Source organism: Hypanus sabinus, chromosome 20 (assembly GCF_030144855.1).
Source record: "Hypanus sabinus isolate sHypSab1 chromosome 20, sHypSab1.hap1, whole genome shotgun sequence".
NCBI classification, from domain to species: domain Eukaryota; kingdom Metazoa; phylum Chordata; class Chondrichthyes; order Myliobatiformes; family Dasyatidae; genus Hypanus; species Hypanus sabinus.
The window spans coordinates 56,678,907-56,699,967 of NC_082725.1; the positions used below are offsets into that span (position 1 = coordinate 56,678,907).

General features: G+C 42.1%; 1 protein-coding gene across 2 annotated transcripts in view; it reads left to right on the forward strand.

Moving 5' to 3' along the window:
* LOC132378556 (mitochondrial calcium uniporter regulator 1-like) overlaps positions 1-21,061 on the forward strand; it is a 64,083-nt gene that overhangs the window by 13,502 nt on the left and 29,520 nt on the right. For both annotated transcript variants that reach the window (XM_059945552.1, XM_059945551.1), the window contains one exon: positions 9,258-9,361. In XM_059945552.1, the coding sequence (XP_059801535.1) occupies positions 9,258-9,361 (104 nt within the window). The remainder of the gene's footprint in view (positions 1-9,257; positions 9,362-21,061) is intronic.

A 21,061-nucleotide genomic window follows, 5' to 3' on the forward strand; every position in this document is an offset into this window, starting at 1 on the left:
TTATTTGGTGGAGGAAGTGTGTAAAGGGTTTTTTTTCTTTGTTACTGTTGGGAAAGGGTTTCCTTTTGTTAACTAGCAGGAATGATAATTTACTGATAACGAGAATGGTATTCCTTTGTAAACCAAATGGGGATTAATGTTCTTTCTTCTGAGTCTGTAAGCTTTTGTTGACGGGCTTTTGGGCAGATCGGCGCGAGGGGGTCGAGAGAGAGGACGCAATGCTCTAAGCTGGGCGAGGACCGGACCCCAAAGGGGGGTCAGAGGCTGGGAGATTCTCCGAGGAGGGGGGGGGGGGGAATGAAGCTAGATGTGCTTGGTTGACCACTCGGAGGGTCCTGAGCTGTTTGGAGAGTCGAGGAGTTAGGAGGGTCCTGAGCTGCGAGTCGAGGAGTTCGGAGGGGATCGAATGGTGGCCAGAAGACTTCAGTAATTGAGCTCCAACGGCTGTGCACGAAGTGGTTTGGACTTTGATAAGTTTGGCGCCTTTTCTTTAATTTTTTCTTCATATATACTGTATCGTTATTAATCACTTAGTTATAGTAGCCTTTATAAATTGTACTCATTTAATCGCTTATGGTGTACTGTCTGTTTTTGGGCGAGGCGGGGACATCACACAGCATCCACACCAGCTGATTACCCAGTTTGGCGGGGCCGAAGGCTGCTCCCCCTAGACGGAACGAGCTGAGCGAGCCTGAGGCGACCCAGGGGGTTACATATGTCTAGCTTTTTAAGTATTTTGCAATACCTGACATATGTGTGGAAGCTATTTACTGCTTCTGTATAGAATGATTGGCTGGCTATCATCATGATCAGACTGCTAGTTACCCTTGCCTTGGACTTTATGCCTTTTTGTTTTAACCTAATGCTTGGTCATCTTAAATTTATTTAATCTTCTTGCTTTCTATTGGATCCAGTAATGGAGTCCTAGCATTGTAGGACACTGAAACAGGTGTTTGGGCTCACCATAGCCATGAACTCCTGGAGGACTTCAGTAGGTCAGGCAGCATCTGTAAAGGGAAATGGATAGTCATTGTTTCAGGTTAAGATCTTTCATCTGGGCTGGACCTGCTGAGTTCCGCCAACGGCTTTTTTCTCACTCCAGATTTCAGCATCCGTAGTCTCATCTAAGCATTGTATTTCCCCTCTTGGTCTGCGCCTTTTTCTGCTTTGCTGATTCTGGATACTTAAATGTTTTCTGCTTCCACCACCACCTCAGACAGTGTGTTCCAGAGTCCCGGCACCCTCTTGGGCATGTGTTCTGGGTCCTGCCACCATTTGGATGAAAAAATTCTTCCTTGGTCCTCACTAAAGTGCAATTAAAAATCATAATGTTATAAATACTCAGAAAGTCAGACAGGATCAATGGAAAGAGAAACCGATATTTTATCTATTGATGCCATGAAATTGATGGGTTATATCCAGCCTCTTGTATACCTTGTAAACTATTCAGGACTCCATGGGTCCAGGTCTGTAAGGAGAGGTCATGTGCACCTTTCCCAGATCTCTGGCATGTTCCATGTTTTTCTGTCTGTGCACTATGACATGGAAATTATGAATTGGTCTGTGTATGGAATCTAACTTCTGTTTCAGCCTAAAACATTCACTGTTTCTTTTCTCTGAGGTTCAGCTTAGCCCACTGAGTATTTCCAGCATTTTCGGTTTGTATTTTAGATTATAAGCGTCTGCAATTTTTTTATGGTTTTCATCTGCTGTAAACTTCTGCCCTGTAGTTGTAGCGCTGCTGTTATAGATAACATTTAAAAAAAAATTTATCTAACTATGCCTCTCAGTTTTAGTTACCTCTGTCAAATTTTTCCTTTGCTTGAAGGAAAATAAACTCAGCCTATCCATTCTTTACTCATGACTAAAATCACCCCAGAAGACATCTTGATTTCTCTTCTCTGCACCTGTTCCAATGCAAACGCCCTTTCTGTGGATAAATGGTCTGTATGTCTTTCATTTTCAGCATATCTGTCTGTGCTGCCGGCTTCAGGGATCCTAGCACTTGTTCATGGAGGTCTTTCTGTTCTGTAGTCTCTCGAGCTACATTCATTGTGTAAGCCTGTTATTAGTCTTCCCAAAGCCTTTACCTTAGGATTAAATTCCATCTGCCCATCTTACCAACTGATCTGATCCTCTAGCCTGTTTACCCTCCACAGTATTGAATTTTGTTACCTCTTATTTTATTCATTCACATACAATGTGGAATAAGCCCTTCTTGCCCTTCGAGCTGTGCTCCCCAGCAATCCCCTGATTTAACCATAGCTTAATCACAGGTCAATTTACAATCACCAATTAATCTAGCAACTGGTAGCTTTTTGGACTGAGGAAAGAAACCGGAGCACCAGGAGGAAACCCACATGGTCACAGGGAGAACATTAAAGCTCCTTACAGGCAGCAGTAGGCATTGAACCCAGGTTGCCTGTACTGTAAAGCATTGTGTAACCACTAATCTACCATACTGCCTCAATGTTCACTTCATAATCAGTGTATATAACAAATAGTGTGGGTCTCAGCACTGTGAGAGACCATTAATTATAGGTTTCAAATCACAGAAACAACCTTCTACCATCACACTGCCTCAAGTTACAAAGCCAATTTTGGGTTCGATTTCTAATTTATTTTGGATTTCATGGGCTTTAACCTTTTGGTCCATTCTTCCATGTTCTTTTGTCAAAGGCCACTTGGAGGTAGATGTATGGTTGTCTTTTTAGAGTTGGGTAGTACAATAGCACAGCTGGTAGAGCTGCTGCTTCTGAGGGACGTTGATGAGAATATTGAGGGATGGGGGAATAAAAGAAATTAGATGAATGTAAGATTCGTGTAAATGGATGGGTGATAGTATGAATTTGATTGGCCTGTTTCCATGTTGTATCTCTCAATGTTCTAAGGAGACTGTTGGAAAAGGATTTTGTAGTTGGAATGCCTCCGGTGGTGAGTTATAAGACCACAAGATATAGGAGCAGAAGTAGGCCATTCACCCCATCAAGTCTGCTCCACCATTCAATCATGAGCTGATTCAATTCTTCTAGTCAACCCCACTCCCCTGCCTTCACCCCATACCTGTTGATGCCCTGGCTAATCAAGAACCTATCTATCTCTGCCTTATGACTGGCCTCCACAGCTGCTCGTGGTAACAAATTCCACAGATTTACCACCCTCTGATTGAAGTAATTTCTCCACATCTCAGTTCTAAATTGACGTCCTTCAATCCTGAAGTCGTGCCCTCTTGTTCTAGAATCCCCTACCATGGGAAATAACTTTGCCATATCTAATCTGTTCAGGCCTTTTAACATTCAGAATGTTTCAGTGAGATTCCCCCTCATTCTCCTGAACTCCAGGGAATACAGCCCAAGAGCTGCCAGACATCCCTTACGGTGACCCTTTTATTCCTGGAATCATTCTTGAGAACCTTCTCTGAACCCTCTCCAATGTTAGTATATCCTTTCTAAAATAAGGAGCCCAAAACTGTACACAATACACCAAGTGTGGTCTCACGAGTGTCTTATAGAGACTCAACATCACATCCGTGCTCTTCTATACCTCTGGAAATGAATGCCACCATTGCATTTGCCTTCTTCACCACTGACTCAACCTGGAGGCTAACCGTTAGGGTATCCTGCACAAGGACTCCTAAGTCCCTTTGTACCTCTACATTTTGAATTCTCTCCCCATCTGAATAATAGTCTGCCTGTTTATTTCTTCCACCAAAGTGCATGACCATACACCTTCCAACGTTGTATTTCATTTGCCATTTCTTTGCCCATTTCCCTAAACTATCTTAAGTCTCTCTGCAGGTTCTCTGTTTCCTCAACATTACCCACTCCTCACCTATCTTTGTATCATTGGTAAATTTAGGCCCCAATTCCATTAATACTGCAGTCCAAATCATGCCTCCATCATTAAAAGCAGCAGTCCCAACGCCTATCCCTGTGGAGCTCCACTGGTAACCGGCAGCCAGCCAGAATAGGGTCCCTTTATTTCCACTCTCTCTTTTCTACTGACCAGCCAATGCTCCACCCATGCTGGTAACTCCCCTGTAATTCCACGGGCTCTTATCTTGCTCAGTGGCCTCATGTGCAGCACCTTGTCAAAAGGCCTTCTGAAAATCCAAGTACACCACATCTACTGCATCTCCCTTGTCTACCCTGCTTGTAATTTCCTCAAAGAATTGTAAGCTTGTCAGGCAGGATTTTCCCTTCAGGAAACCATGCTGGCTTTGGCCTATCTTAACATGTTCCTCCAGGTGGTCCGTAATCTCATCCCTAACAATCGATTCCAACAACTTCCCAACCACTGATGTTCGGCTAACAGGTCTATAGTTTTGCTGCTGCCTATTGTGGAGTAACGTGCAATTTTCCAGTCATCCAATACAATGCCAGAATCTATTGATCCTTCAAAGATCATCGTTAATACCTCCGCAATCTCTTTGGCTAGTTCCTTCAGAACCCGAATAAGCCTCACCCATGAAACTGAAAACATTTAAAAGATAGCAAAGCTGAGCTTGATATAATGGCTTTGCATTGCTTTTAGAATGTGTCCAGCAATTATAATTTAAATTAAAAAGGAAATCAATCACAACAGTTTACACCATTAACAATATTAAACACTCATTCTTTAAATAGGGAAGTTACTGCTGCCTAATGTAGGGCTCACATGCCCATGGAAAGCCAGAGCAGATTCCCAAGTATTTTGGGATTCTTTGGGATTCCATTTTGTAGTTGGGTTCTACTTGCTCAGCTCTGTTGTTTATGGGAAATGGTTCCTGAAGTTCAGTCAGCAAGTTTCAGATTTGCAGATTCATGCAGGTGCTTTTGAACTACTTCTGCATTGTTCAATGCCAACAGTTCAGGGAAAACCCAATGAAATTCATTTTGTTGTAAGCATTATCTCTGCTAAAATTATCTTTCAAACGTTTTTTAAAAAATCTGACTGAGTAGGTATCATGTTTGGTAAATGGTACTCTGATATTTCCTGTGTGGCTTGACAATAGATTGAAATCGCTGAAGGGGAGTGATGTTGGGGAGTGTGACTAAAGTGCAAGTACCTCCAGTCTCAGAAATTGAGTATTGACTGTGGCTAGTACCTTTGTGATATGCAATTTCTGCACCTGCTTTTAAATACTTCAAATGTATACGTTTAAAATCAATTGTATGATAGAGGTGGAGAGAGCAAAAGCTGTTTATGTCAGCAAACAGGATAACATAGAACATATTAAATTATAAGCAGATGAAGGTCTTTTGGTGTATTGTGCCTGCTCTGTATTTAACAGGACCATTGCTGAACTTTGACCTCTAAACCAAACCTGGATCCATGAAGTTATCAGTCTCCATTTTGAATACACTCAACTAGAGAATCTCGAGATTTGCTTGAATAAAGACTTGCAAAGATCAAAATATGTATCTACCCCCAAACTCCACTGATCCCTTGTTTTTCCTTGCAATTCCCATTTTTGTATCCTTCTCTGAGATCGACTCTCATTCTCAGTCTAGGCCTATACGGACTCTGACTGGAAGAACTTGTGTTACTGGTAATCCCAACCCTCATACTCCCTCTTACTCAATCCCAAGAATCAGTCCACTGAACCTTCATTGCACTGAAGCATATTCCTCCTTCGGGTGAGAGACAAAACATGTACACAATATTCAAGGTGTGGTCTCACCACAGCCTGTGTAATTACAGCAAGATATCTTTACTCAAATTCCCATGCAATACAATTTACCTTCCCAGTTGCTTGCTATATTGCACGTAATTTGTGCTATCTGTATACTGAGTCACCCAGGCCTCTCTAATTAACAACATTTTTTGGTCCCTGCTTTTTTAATTCTCCTAATGTGGATAACAGAAACTTTTTTTTTACATAACAGCCTGTCTGCCATGTCCTCAGCCATTCAGCCAACCTGTTTATATCTTTGAAGTATTTCTGCATCCTCCTCACAACATCCACTGGCCTTTGTCATCAGTAAGCTTCCTCCCTTTTCCAAATTATTGATACAGATTGTGAATGGCGGTTGTCCAAGCACCAATATTTGTTGTACAGCCTTCCAACGCAGTAATGACCTAATAATGTTTATCTGTCAGTTAAGCAATCTGTTCCTGGCTTTATATTACTACAATTTCAGGTAGGTCTGTTTTGTTGAATAACTTTTTATATGCACTGAATCCAAAGCCTTCTGAAAATCCTAATGGATTATATTTGCTAATTTCTCTCTGTTGGTCTGCTGGTTGCATCCTTGAAAATGCAGCAGAGGATTTTTCAAGCTTGATTTCCCTCTCAAATGCTGTTCACTCTATCCAATCCTAAGTTAAGTGGCTTACTACTATTGCCATGATAATAATATGTAATTTTTCCAGTGATGATGTCAGTAGTTCCCAGTTTTCCTCTGCTTTCTTTAATAGTTACAGTCTCTAATTTCCAATCTGTGTGAACTGTTCACTGCCTCTCTCAAATCCTTGGGCTGTGGAGCATCTTGAGCTTATTCAAAAAGTCAGAAGGCATGGGATCCAAGGAAGTTTGGCCAGGTAGATTCAGAATTGGCTTGCCTGCAGAAAATGGACGGAGTATATTCGGATTGGAAGGTTGTGACTAGTGGTGTCCCACAAGGATCGGTTCTGGGACCTCTACTTTTTGTGATATTCATTAACGACCTGGATGTGGGGGTAGAAGGGTGGGTTGGCAAGTTTGCAGACGACACAAAGATTGGTGATGTTGTGGATAGTGTTGAGGATTGTCGAAAATTGCAGAGAGACATTGATAGGATGCAGAAGTGGGCTGAGAAGTGGCAAATGGAGTTCAACCCGGAGAAGTGTGAGGTGGTACACTTTGGAAGGACAAACTCCAAGGCAGAGTACAAAGTAAATGGCAGGATACTTGGGAGTGTGGAGGAGCAGAGGGATCTGGGAGTACATGGTCACAAATCCCTGAAAGTTGCCTCACAGGGTAGTTAAGAAAGCTTATGGAGTGTTAGCTTTCATAAGTCGAGGGATAGAGTTTAAGAGTCGTGGGGTAATGATGCAGCTCTACAAAACTGTGGTTAGGCCACACTTGGAGTACTGTGTCCAGTTCTGGTCACCTCACTATGGGAAGGATGTGGAAGCATTGGAAAGGGTACAGAGGAGATCTACCAGGATGCTGCCTGGTTTAGAGAGTATGCATTATGATCAGAGATTAAGGGAGCTAGGGCTTTACTGTCTGGAGAGGAGGAGGATGAGAGGAGACATGTTAGAGGTGTATAAGATATTAAGAGGAATAGATAGAGTGGACAGCCAGTGCCTCTTCTCCAGGGCAATCCCCAATACAATAAGACATAGCTTTAAGGTAAGGGATGGAATGTTCAAGGGGGATATTGGAGGAAGGTTTTTTACTCAGAGTGGTTGGTGCGTGGAATGCACTGCCTGAGTCAGTGGTGGAGGCAGATACACTAGTGAAATTTAAGAGACTACTAGACAGGTATATGGAGGAATTTAAGGTGGAGGGTTATATGGGAGGCAGAGTTTAAGGGTCAGCACAACATTGTGGGCTAAAGGGCCTGTACTGTGCTGTATTGTTCTATGTTCTATGATCTTGGGATTTATCGCTTTCAGTGAAGTTAATTTCTTTCAGCTAATTCCCTCCAGAATTTATCATTTTTCAACTTTCTTGTATTTAATTTTTTTAAAAATTCATTTGCTAAATTGAGGTTTTTTTTTTCTGAACCTGTGGTGCAATTTTTGACTTTTTAGTGGTATCTTTTGATCTATACACTTCGCCTGTCAGCTGTGATTGATCCAATCTTTTTGTTTCCTATTTTTGTGCCTTGAACTATATGGATGTTGTAAAATGTGCATTAATCCTTCAAACATCAGTCATTGCTGTATACAATCTTACCTCTTAATGTTCCTTAGCTGGCTAAAGTATCTTCTGTTGCAATATAAATCCTATCGTAGAACAAAAGGAAAATGTATATGTGAATTTATTAAATAGAATTGGATAGAAATTTAGAAATATTGGCCCTTGATGTGTGCGAGGATTTGGGGAGAACCTTGGCGGACACTGTTGGAGGTTTGATGTCCGGAAGAGATACTATAAAGAGGTCTGATTTGTTCCCTGAGCCTAAAAGTCTCTTGGCACATTTGGATGGGGAGGGGCAGTTAGTCCTGTTTCCTCAAATTTATTATTCAATCATGATTGTTGGAAAGGATAATTATTGTTATTATGACCTTACTGTTTGTGGGAGCTGATCTGTACACATTGCTGGTTGTTAGACTGCTTTAGAATATATATAAATGGGGTTTGTTTTTCTTATGGATTTTGACTTGAGGATATTGTACATATGAAAACTAAGTGATAAAGAGCATTTTATTTTTATACAGCTGGTAACTATGAAATAAATGAGGCCATTAGGAAAATTTAAGGCAATATTTTTCATAGAATACAAAACTCTTTACCCGTGCATCCTGATGTAGATACAATGTTTTTAAAAGTGTTTATAAGAAAATTTAAGGAGAAAACCGAATTTGGGTTCTGTTGGTTTAGAATCTGACAGGTTGTAAGACCAAATCCAACCCTGAAGTTCTGGTTCTCATCTTATTAATGTTTCATGGGTTCATAGAGCAGAGGTTAAAAAATAAGAAGTGAACCGCAATACTCTTTCCTCATTCACCAGTCATTTTGAATGCCACTTTAAGAAAATACAGTGCTACTCTACCCTTTTGATGCATGTTCAAAGTAATCTTATTATCAAAGTATGTATATGTTACCACATAATACCTTGAGATTCATTTTTTGCAAGTATTTACAAGAAAATACAATCGAATTTTACCAAAAAAAACTACATAAACAGATGAAGACTGACAAACAGCCAATGTGCAAAAGAATATAAACTGCAAATAAAAATAATACTGAGAAGATGAGTTATCAAGTTGAAAATGTCTGTACTTGGTGGTATCAGCTCATAGCAGTGAGTGAAGTTATCTATTCCAATTGAGAAGCTTAATGGTTGTAAGGTTAAACACTATTCCTGAATCTGGTGATATTGCCCCTATGGCTTCTGTACCTTCTACCCAATGGTAGAGAGAAGAGGGCATTGCCTGTGTGGTGGGGGGTTTTGGGTGCTGCTTTCTTGTGGCAGTGATCCATGTAAATGTGCTCAGTGTTGGAGTAGGATTTGTTTGGGGTGGGTTATGTAGTATCCACCACTTCTGTTCCCATAAATTTTACTCTACTATCTTTGTCTAAAAGCTCCCCTCTTAGTCTCTTGCTATTGTTTCTCTTTCAGGTTTCAGCTCTAAGCAATCGGAGGTTGTGGTAGCTGCACTGATGAGAGTCATGAATTCTAATATGGAAATTACATACAAAGACATGGCGACAAAAAATCAACAAGTAAGCCAGCAGCAAAAGTAAAAATAAATTACCCCAGCTGTTGGAAAATATGCAAAAATACAGGAAATACTTGATCAGCCTGCATCATTTGAATCAATCAATCAATATATGTAGATGTGTACCTAGTGTTTTTCCAATGATACTCAGCAGGTAAGGCAGCATCTCCAGTATTTTCTAACGAGCCTTTGTATCAATCACATCATTCTTTGTAACTCCAATGATGCTGCCTTACCTGCTGAGTATCTCCAGTATTTTCTAACGAGCCTTTGTATCAATCACATCATTCTTTGTAACTTCCATTGTGTTCAATGGGATCTTACCATCAAGCACGTCTTTCCCTCCTCAACCACTTTCTCCTTGCTCCAGGTATTGCTCTCTATGTGACTCTCTTGTCCACTTGTCCTTCCCCACTGATCTCCCTCCTGGTACTTATCCCTGCAATCAGGACAAGGGCTACACCTGCCCCTACACCTCCTCCCTCCTCCTCATTCAAGGCCCAATTAGTCCTTCCATGTGAGACGACATTTGAGAGTCTTTCAGGGTCATTACTATATCTGGTGCGCCCAATGTGGCCTCCTCTACATCAGTAAGCCCCAATGTAGAGTGGGGGAGTGCTTCATTCAGCATTTCCTCTCTGTCTTCATAGTTCAAGTTAATTGTTATTCAACCATACATGAATACAGCCAGATGAAACAGCTTTATTCCAGGGCCAATTGTCATGCACAGCACAAGGCACATATACTGCATATAAGATAGTAAGCACACATGAGATATCAGTAAAATATAGTCACAAAAAAAAGTCCCCAAGACACATGAGTCCATGAATGTTGCAGCAAGCTGCAGTCAAGTACAACATGGCTTTTCTTCTGCTGAGCGAGCATGGGGGATGGGGTGGGGGTTTGTACCAACTCCAGCTTGGATGCTGTGCCACACTGCCCCCAGTACTCTGGTGGAATGTATGACTCCAATGCCTCTCTCCTGGGCAGCTGTAAACAGGCAACACCGAGGCTGCTGTCTGCCAATAAATTAGTGAATTGCTCTTGCAGTATTCCACATTAACAATATCCTGCAGGGTCTTGTGTTCACAAGAAAAGCAAGTTAAGACAATCGGTTGCTGTTAGGCTGCACACTATTTGAGCACTGACTCGACTTCTGACAGCAGTACTGAGTACAGCTCCTTCTGTTTCTCCACCAATCAGGAAATCATTGATGGGGTAGACCTGCAGTACTTTAAGTTCTTAATGTCCACCAGGGTCTTGCAATCATAAAAACGTTTGGTTGACCCTGCTGAAGCTGCTGTGGCTGAGCATGCCGCTGTCTTACTGGAACTAATCCCTTCTGTATGTACAAAGGTTGAATATAGCGGTGGACACCCATTTCATTTGCAGTTCCTGTTCCAACATGTCTGTCCATGGTCTCTTTTAATGTCACCATGAGTCTACTCGCGGCTTATAGAAGCAACACCTCACATTCTGTCTGGATATACGTCAATCTGATGGCATGAACATCAATTTCTCTAACTTCTGGTAACTTCTTGCCCCTCTCTCTTCTTTCTCCATTCCTCTTTCTGGCTCCAATCATACACCTCTTTTCCACACCTGTGTATCACCTCCCTCCGGTGCCTCTCCTCATTCATTTCTCCTGTATCCTATCAGGTTTCCTTTACCTCTTCCACCTATCACCTCCAGCTTCTTACTTCATACCCACTCCCCAATCCACCCACCCTACCTCAACTGTTTTCACCTATCACTTGCCAGTTTGTACTCCTTCCCTTCCTCCCCCTACTTTCCCATTCTGACTTCTGCCCCCTTCCTTTAGCGCTAAGGAATCAGAGGTCCTGATGAAAGATCATAGCTGGAAATGTCAACTGTTTATTCTTCTTTATTTTTATTTTGTTTATTTATTAAATTGTTTATTCTGTTGCCTCACCTGCTGAGTTCCTCCAGCATTTTGTGTTGCTCCAGTATTTTCTGTTTTGTTTCTGCCCAGTAAAATGGTGAACTGTATAAAACACATCCTTAGTTGAGAATATAATTTAATGATTATATTTAATTGAGCTTATAATTCTGCTTATGATTCTGACAAGTCAGCTTAGAGAGCCTCAAACTACACAGCTTTCAAGTGGTGAAAATAAACTGTAATGCTGCTGCTGTTAAAACAATGTAAAAAGTATTCCATTCTTTTTTAATGTTTTTCAGTATGTTGGCTCTTATTCTGCTTTTGCTGTGTTTTGGTCCTATTATCTTTCCCGTAAAATATGTGAGCCTCCAAACAAGTTTTTTCCAATTTACTTTGAATCTTTTTTTTTAAAGAAATTAAATAATTTCTTTTATTTAAATGTTTCTGCTGCAGCAGTATAACACTTTTGTTATAAATGGTACTAAACTCAACAGGCTCTTTTGGAAATTCTGGGGGAAGCGGCAGTGGCTGTGCCTCCGGCACAGAGTCTGGCCCTGTAGCTCAGAGGGGTAGGGAAGGGAAGAGGAAGGCAGAAGTGATAGGGGACTCTATAGTTACGGGGTCAGACAGGCGATTCTGTGGACGCAGGAGAGAGACTCGGATGGTAGTTTGCCTCCCAGGTGCCAGGGTCTGGGATGTTTTGGATCGTGTCCAAGATATCCTGTGGTGGGAGGGAGAAGAGCCAGAGGTCGTAGTACATATTGATACCAATAAAATAGGTAGGAAAAGGGAAGAGGTCCTGAAAGAAGACTACAGGGAGTTAGGAAGGAAGTTGAGAAGCAGGACCGCAAAAGTAGTAATCTCGGGATTACTGCCTGTGCCACGCGACAGTGAGAATAGGAATAGGATGAGGTGGAGGATAAATGCGTGGGTGCGGGATTGGACCAGGGGGCAGGGATTCAGGTTTCTGGATCAGTGGGACCTCCTTTGGGACAGGTGTGACCTGTACAAAAAAGACAGGCTGCACTTGAATCCCAGGGGGACCAATATCTTGGCGAGGAGGTTTGCTAAGGCTACTAGAGAGAGTTTAAACTAGAATTGTTGGGGGGTAGGAACCAAACTGAAGAGACTGGGGAAGAGGAGATTGGCTCACAAATAGAGAAAGCTTGTAGACAGTGTGACAGGGAGGATAGGCAGGTGATAGAGAAGGGACGCATTTATACTGAAGGTTGAGATGTGTATTTTAACACAAGGAGTGTTGTGAACAAAGCGGATGAGCTTAGAGCATGGATCAGTACTTGGAGATTTGATGTGGTAGTCATGACAGAGACTTGGATGGCTCAGGGACAGGAATAGTTACTTCAGGTGCTGGGTTTTAGATGTTTTAGAAAGGACAGGGAGGGAAGCAAAAGAGGTGGGAGCGTGGCACTGTTGTTCAGAGATAGTGTCACGGCTGCACAAAAGGTGGACGCCATAGAGTGATTGTCTACAGAGTCTCTGTGGGTGGAAGTTAGGAACAGGAAGGGGTCAATAACTTTACTGGGTGTTTTTTATAGGCCACCCAATAGTAGCAGGGATATCGAGGAGAAATAGGAAAACAGTTCCTGGAAAGGTGTAATAATAACAGAGTTGTCATGATGGGAGATTTTACTTTCCCAACTATTGATTGGCATCTCCCTAGAGCAAGTGGTTTAGATGGGGTGGAGTTTGTTAGGTGTGTTCAGGAAGGTTTCTTGACACAAATTGTAGATAAACCTATAAGAGGAGAGGCTGTACTTGATCTGGTATTGGGAAATGAACCTGGTCAGGTGTCAGATCTCTCAGTGGGAGAGCTATCTCCTTTATAACAGCATTGGAAAGGGATAGGAACAGACAAGTTAGAAAAGCGTTTAATTGGAGTAAGGGGAATTATGAAGCTATCAGGCAGGAATTTGGAGGCTTACATTGGAAATGGATGTTCTCGGGGAAAAGTACGGAAGAAATGTGGCAAATGTTCAAGGGATATTTATGTGGAGTTCTGTGTTGGTACGTTCCAATGAGAGAGGGAAGTTATGGTAGGGTACAGGAACTGTGGTGTACAAAGGCTGTAATAAACCTAGTCAAGAAGAAAAGAAAAGCTTACAAAAGGTTCAGAGAGCTAGATAATGTTAGAGATCTAGAAGGTTATAAGGCTAATAGGAAGGAGCTTAAGAAAGAAATTAAGAGAGCCAGAAGGGGGCCATGAGAAGGCCTTGGCGGCAGGATTAAGGAAAACCCCAAGGCATTCTACAAGTATGTGAAGAGCAAGAGGATAAGACGTGAAAGAAAAGGCCATATCAAGTGTGACAGTGGGAAAGTGTGCATGGAACCGGAGGAAATAGCAGAGGTACTTAATGAATACTTTACTTCAGTATTCACTATGGAAAAAGATCTTGGTGATTGTAGTGATGATTTTCAGCAGACTGAAAAGCTTGAGCATGTAGATATTAAGAAAGAGGATGTGCTGGAGCTTTTGGAAAGCATCAAGTTGGATAAGTCACTGGGACTGAATGAGATGTACCCCAGGCTACTGTGGGAGGAGATTGATGAGCCTCTGGTGAAGATCTTTGCATCATCAATGGGGATGGGGGTGGTTCCGGAGGATTGGAGGGTTGTGAATGTTGTTCCTTTATTCAGGAAAGGGAGTAGAAATAACCCAGGAAATTATAGTTCAGTGAGTTGTACCTCCGTGGTTGGTAAGTTGATGGAGAAGATCCTGAGAGGTGGGATTTATGAAGATTTGGAGAGGTATAATATGGTTAAGAGTAGTAAGCATGGCTTTGTCAAGGGCAGGTCGTGCCTTACGAGCCTGATTGAATTTTTTGAGGATGTGACTAAATACATTGATGAAGGAAGAGCAGTAGATGTAGTGTATATGGATTTCATCAAGGTATTTGATAAGGTACCCCATGCAAGGCTTATTGAGAAAGTAAAGAGGCATGGGATCCAAGGGACTCTGCTTTGTGGATCCAGAACTGGCTTGCCCACAGAAGGCAAAGAGTGGCTGTAGACAGGTCATATTCTGCATGGTGCCTCAGGGATCTGTTCTGGGACCCTTACTCTTCGTGAATTTTATTAATGACCTGGATGAGGAATTGGAAGGATGGGTTAGTAAGTTTGCTGATGACACAAAGGTTGGAGGTGTTGTAGATAGTGTGGAGAGCTATCAGAGGTTACAGCGGGACGTTGACAGGATGCAAAACTGGGCTGAGAAGTGGCAGCTGTTCAACCCAGATAACTGTGAAGTGGTTCATTTTGATAGGTCAAATATGATGGCAGAATATAGTATTAGTGACTATTGGCAGTGTGGAAGATCAGAGAGATCTTGGGGTCCGAGTTCATAGGATGCTCAAAGCAGCTGTGCAGATTGACTCTGTGGTTAAGAAGGCATACTGTCCCTTCAAAAGGTATGGGGACTTTTTCTTGAATATTTTCATAATTCTCATTTAGATTAAGGGTGCATGTGCCCCTTTTTCTCTTTTGAATTTAAATCCCTTACTTCCAGCTCCTTATGGTTAAGATCTATGTTTTTTTTGCTGTGTAAGCAATATACCTTTTTATAAATACAGCTCTGTGGTGATAAAAGTTCTGATTAACTTTTTTATATATCGTAAGGTTGGCTTGGGGATTGGTAGTGAGAGGGTGGGTGGTAACTAACTTTATACGATTCTACTATGGGTGCTTTTTCTTAATTGTTATTAACTGTACATTTGATATGTTTGTTTTGCACTGTATAAACCTTTTTGTTTTTTTGTCTTGTCACATTGTAGAAACTCATAAAAAAAATTAATACAAAAAAAAGAAGGCATACGGTGTATTGGCCTTCATCAATTGTGGAATTGAATTTAGGAGATGAGAAGTAATGTTGCAGCTGTATAGTACCCTGGTCAGAACCCACTTGGAGTACTGTGCTCGGTTCTGGTTGCCTCACTACAGGAAGGACGTGGAAGCCATAGAAAGGGTGCAGAGGAGATTTGCAAGGATGTTGCCTGGATTGGGGAGCATGTCTTATGAGAATAGGTTGAGTGAACTTGGCCTTTTCTCCTTGGAGTGACAGATGATGAGAGGTGACCTGATAGAGGTGTATAAGATGATGAGAGCCATTGATCATGTGGATAGTCAGAGGCTTTTTCCCAGGACTGAAATGGTTGTCACAAGAGGACAGAGGTTTAAGGTGCTGGGGAGTATGTACAGAGGAGATGTCAAGGGTAAGTTTATTACTCAGAGTGAAGAGTGTTTAGAATGGGCTGCTGGCAACGGTGGTGGAGGTGGATATGAATGGGTCTTTTTAGAGACTTTTAGATAGGAGCTTAGTAAAATAGAGGGCTGTAGGTAAGCCTAGTAATTTCTAAGGTAAGGATATGTTCGACACAAGGGCCTGTATTGTGGGCCGAAGGGCCTGTATTGTGCTATACATTTTCAGTGTTTCTAAATTAGCTTGATGTGAAGAGCTTTAAATGTTTAAATTTATTTTAACCTGGTCGGTAAAGCTTGTGTAATATGGTCGAGGTTTTGAGCATAATACCACTGTGGAAACAAATCTAACCTCCCCCCCGCCACCCCACATGGGTATTTAAAATTATTGTTGAATGTTGAGAACATGAATCCTTTAGTTTGTTTCCCATTTTCACAGGCATTAATGGACATGTTAATAAAGTAGAACCATGGTGCAGAAGGAGACTTTTCAACTTATTTGTTTATGCAGGTGTTCACTCTCAATCACAAGCTAACATAACCTCAATGCATCCTTGTTTTATTCTTTTCAAATTCTTAAACCATTTTTTAAGCACTGTTTGCCTCTAATTCCCTTGATCTTTGCCACAATCTTATTTAGGCCCATTTGCTAGTTTGCCAACCCGTATTAACTATCCATTTCTATTCATCCTGAAACTTTAGTAATTGTGGGAGTTTTTAATGGATTTCTGAGGAAAGACAACTGTGAGCAATACTCAAAAGAATAATGTCACATAATTTAAAGACTAGAAATACTTTTTACGTGGTCTTGTGCTTGGCCTCAAAATATTGTCATTATTGTTAGTTTTCTCCAATTCAGTCTTTCGTTTTGACTTCATCGTTCCTGGGCTTTATGACACTCTTTTAGGCATCTGTGTACAAAAATAAAATGCTGCAGGTTGTGCAAATCTGAAGTCAAACTCATCAAAATGCTGGAAGAGGTTAGCAGATCAAGCAGTACCTTCAAGTAAGAAACAGGTTGCACTGTTTGCATATTGCATATAATTCTGGTTTCCCCATTGTGGGAAGGATGTTGAAGCTTTGGAGAGGGTGCAGATGCAAGGCTGTTTGATGTTACTTCACATCCGATGCAGCCCAAAAAAATTAAGAACACTGTAAATCTAAATGAGTGGCTTATATGCATTGATTTTATGTCCATAAACTGACACGAGTCTGTGCATAAGGTGACAGACAGGAAACAACCAACTAGTGGTGGATTTAGTGGGTGGAGGTGTTGATCAGCCTTATTGTTTGGGGAAAGTAACTGTTGTTGAGTCTGGTGGTCCTGGCGTGGATGCCATTGTGACCTCCTCCTTAATGGGAGTGGGAGTAGAGTAGGTGGGATCCTTCATGATGTTACTGGCCTTTTTTTGGAACCTTTCCATTTATATGTCCTTGGTGGGTAGGCTAGTGCTGGTGATGTGTTAGGCAGTTTTGACTACCCGTTGTAGAGCTTTCCTGTCTGCTACAATGCACTTTCCATACCAAGCAGTGATGCAGTTATAATGAGAGATTGGACAAACTTGGATTACTTTCTCTTAAGCAGCAGAGGCTGAGGGAAGATCTGTTAGAGGTTTATAAGATTGAGAGGCATAAATAGAGTAGACAGTATCTTATCCCCAGGGTTGAAATGTCTTAATACCAGAGGGCATGTATTTAAGGTGAAGAAGGTAATTTCAAAGAGCCATGAGGAGCAAGTTTTTTTTAAACGGAGTGGTCAGTGCCTGGAATGGGCTGCCTGGGTTAGTGGTAGAGACAGATACATTAAAGACTTTTAAGAGATGTTTAGACAGGCACATGAATGTGAGGAAAATGGAAGGATATTTTAAAAGTTCAGTTGCCTATTTGATTACTAATTTAATTGGTTTGGCGCAACATTGTGGAGTAAAAGGCTTATTCCTGTGCACGGTTCTATTTTCTTAGACACTTTCTTATCATTTGCAGATGTTAACTTGGTAGTACAGGTAGCCCCTGTTTTTCGAACGTTCGCCTTATGACAGCTCGCTGTTACGAAAGATCTACATTAGTACCAGTTTTTGCTAACAAAAGCGAAAATCCTCTTTGATGAAAAAAGAGGTAACTCCTGCTTTATACATGAGTTACCCCGAGAAAGACTACCATGACCATGAAGCCTTGTGTAGGCAGTTATGCATGCTTGCGTGTTCATGCGTAGGTGTGTACACCTCTCCACATCATACAATATTTCTACTTTATATAGGGTGTATATTTATCATATCATTCCTGCTTTTACTATATGTTCGTGTTATTTTAAGTTTTGTGTTGTTTGATTTGGTAGGTTATTTATTTGGTCTGGGAACTCTCAAAAGCTTTTCCCCATGTGAATTAATGGTAATTGCTTCTTCGCTTTATGACATTTCAGGTTACAAATGGTTTCATAAGAACGCTCTACCTTTGGATATCGGGGGGAACCTATATTTCCCAAACTTTCAAACGCAGGAGATTCTACAGATGCTGGAAATGTTGAGGAACACACACAGTGCTGGAGTAGTTCAGAAGGTTGGGCAGCATCTATGAAGAGGAATAAACAATCAATGTTTCTGGCTAATACACTCCATCAAAACCTGAATGCTCTGAAATGTCAACTGTTTATTCTTCTCCATAGATACTGCCTGACATGCTGAGTTCCTCCAGCATTGTTGTGTGCATTGCACAATCTTAAAACCTCTGCATCAGAAAAGGATGAGGGTGGTAGGCACATTGGAGTGCACCATTTGCACATTTCCAATCCCAGTCACACATGATCCACATTTTTCATCACTGCTGTATCTCAATTCTGGAACTCCATGTTCAGCAATGCATAGGAGTACTTTCACCAGAAGAACTGCAGTAATTCCAGAAGTTGCATTGACACAAGTGTTTGCTGGGTGAAGTCTGCCAACTTACAAACCATGTCATTATGAACAGCGAACTTTGAAATGAGTTAACACTAATTAGCCATAATCCCTTCACCCCCAAGTATTTTCTCATTGCTGTATCTTCTTAATTTCGCTTGCTGTTTGTCAAGTCAAGTAACTTTTTATTGTCGTTTCGACCATAACTGCTGGTACAGTACACAGAAAAAAACGAGACAACGTTTTTCAGGACCATGGTGCTACCTGAAATAATACAAAACTACAATACTACACTGAACTACGTAAAACAACACAACAAACTACACTAGTCTACAGACCTACCCAGGACTGCATCAAGTGCACAAAACAGTGCAGGCATTACAATAAACAAGACAATAGGCACAATAGAGGGCAGTAAGTTGGTGTCAGTCCAGACTCTGGGTATTGAGGAGTTTGATGGCTTGGGGGAAGAAACAGTTACATAGTCTGGTCGTGAAAACCCGAATGCTTCGGTGCCTTTTCCCAGATGGCAGGAGGGAGAAGAGTTTGTATGAGGGGTGCGTGGAGACCTGTTTGCGGATGCAGTGTGTGGTGTAGATGTCTGTAATGGTGGGAAGAGAGACCCCAATGATCTTCTCAGCTGACCTCACTATCCACTGCAGGGTCTTGCAATCCGAGATGGTGCAGTTTCTGAACCAGGCAGTGATGCAGCTGCTCAGGATGCTCTCAATACAACCTCTGTAGAATGTAATGAGGATAGGTGGTCGGAGATGGACCTTCCTCAGCCTTCGCAGAAAGTAGAGACGCTGCTGAGCTTTCTTTGCAATGGAGCTGGTGTTGAGGGACCAGGTGAGATTCTTCGCCAGGTGAACACCAAGAAATTTGGTGCTCTTAACCATCTCTACCAAGATGTTCAGCGGAGAGTGGTCTCTCCGTGCCCTCCTCTTTTGTTTTGTTCACATTCAGAGACAAGTTATTGGAGCCGCACCTCCGCTCTGTGTGCTGACTCGTTCTTGCTGATGAGACCCACCATGGTCGTATCATTGGCGAACTTGATGACGTGGTTCGAGCTGTGTGTTGCAGCACAGTCGTGGGTCAGCAGAGTGAACAGCAGAAGTCACTGAAGTTATGGAACAGCTTCTCAGAAGTTACACAGAAGGTAGACAGAATGAAGTATGCGCGCTTTCTTCCTCCCTCTACCCTGCACTGCTAGTTCTCTGGTATTCTGGTTGTTCTCTTTAAGCTCTTGGCACAATTATAGGCTCAAAATTGGGAGCAACAATGAGATCTGGCAGTTCTCACTGGTATTCTGTATATTTGTGTTTATGGGGTTTAGGTTATGTTATGAATGTACCACAGCTCTGAGGTGCTGAAGGAGTGGGAGCAGCCCCCTCCTTCCGGAGAATCGCAAGAGCACTATTAATTCGGGTCTCGGACCCAGGCAAATGAGAGACAATGTAATGGTTTTGGCCAGGGCTCTTAGAGACACCTGTGCTGAGGGCATGACCCTGCTACGTGACAGCTACCACGGATATGGACACCCTCAGGCAATGTGGGGGTGGGGATTGCATCACCCTACTTTGATGGACATCTACAACTCTGCAAGTCAAGATAAAAGGGGACTGCAGAAGGCGGTACCCCAGAGAGATGCACCAGAAGGACTCGATCGCTCAACGCTCCCGTGATAGCTGGAAGCCAGTCAAAAGCCATGTGCGCTCCGTAACTTCTCTGCCTGGGGAGCGGGTGGCTGATAATACCGGGAAGGACTTCGAACTAATAACAGGGAAACAATGCTCCCCTGATTCAACGGTGTTGTTTCGTCAAAGACCCGGGCAAGTTTTTCCCGTTTTCTCCTCACTCGCTCTGAAACATGTGAAACCCAGCGATTCCCCAAAACGACTGAAGCCTGCAGACTTTCTGAGTGACTTTTATAGTCCCAACGGACAATATATTATCCCCTAGACAACAGTCGAGATTATTTCTTAATGATGATTATTGCTATACCCGCGCTTTAGATTGAGTTTGCCGATGTATATGTTCTGAATATTTGGTTTAACCTTAATTTTGTGCCCCCTTTATGAATAAAACCGTTCGAAAATAGGGCCATCAGGCTCCCACGGACCTCTCTATCTTTGCTGGTGAATTATCCAGTTACGGGATACGTAACAACTTGGGGTTTCTCGTCCGGGATTTGAAACCAAATTGGGAGGCCAGTGAATCGGGCTTGTAGTCCAAAACTTGAATCTGGTTACGTGGGTAGCCAGACGGGAAACCAGCAAAGATGGACGTGGGTGAATTTATGAAAAACCCGACTGGGGGGGGGGGGGGCGCTAGAGGCGGCCACCAAATCAGAATTGTTAAATTTGGCGAAGGGGTTGAACCTCGCAGAAGTGAGGTTGTCCATGAAAAAGCGGGAGGTGCGAAGGGCCATAACCCAGTATTACATTGGGAAGAAGGTGTTTGAAGCTGAGGTATTGGGAGATATCCATGAAAAGGTACCATCAATTTGGACAGTTCAGTTAGAGATAGAGAAATTAAGGCTGGAACATGAAATTAAGTTAAAAGAGCTGGAAGTGGTTGAGAGAGAGAGAAAGGGAGAGGCAAAGACAGTATGAAATTCACCTAAAGGAGCTAGAAGCAGTCGAGAATGAGAAACGGAGGCAACTTGACTGGGAGGTGGAGAAGATAAGGAACGAGC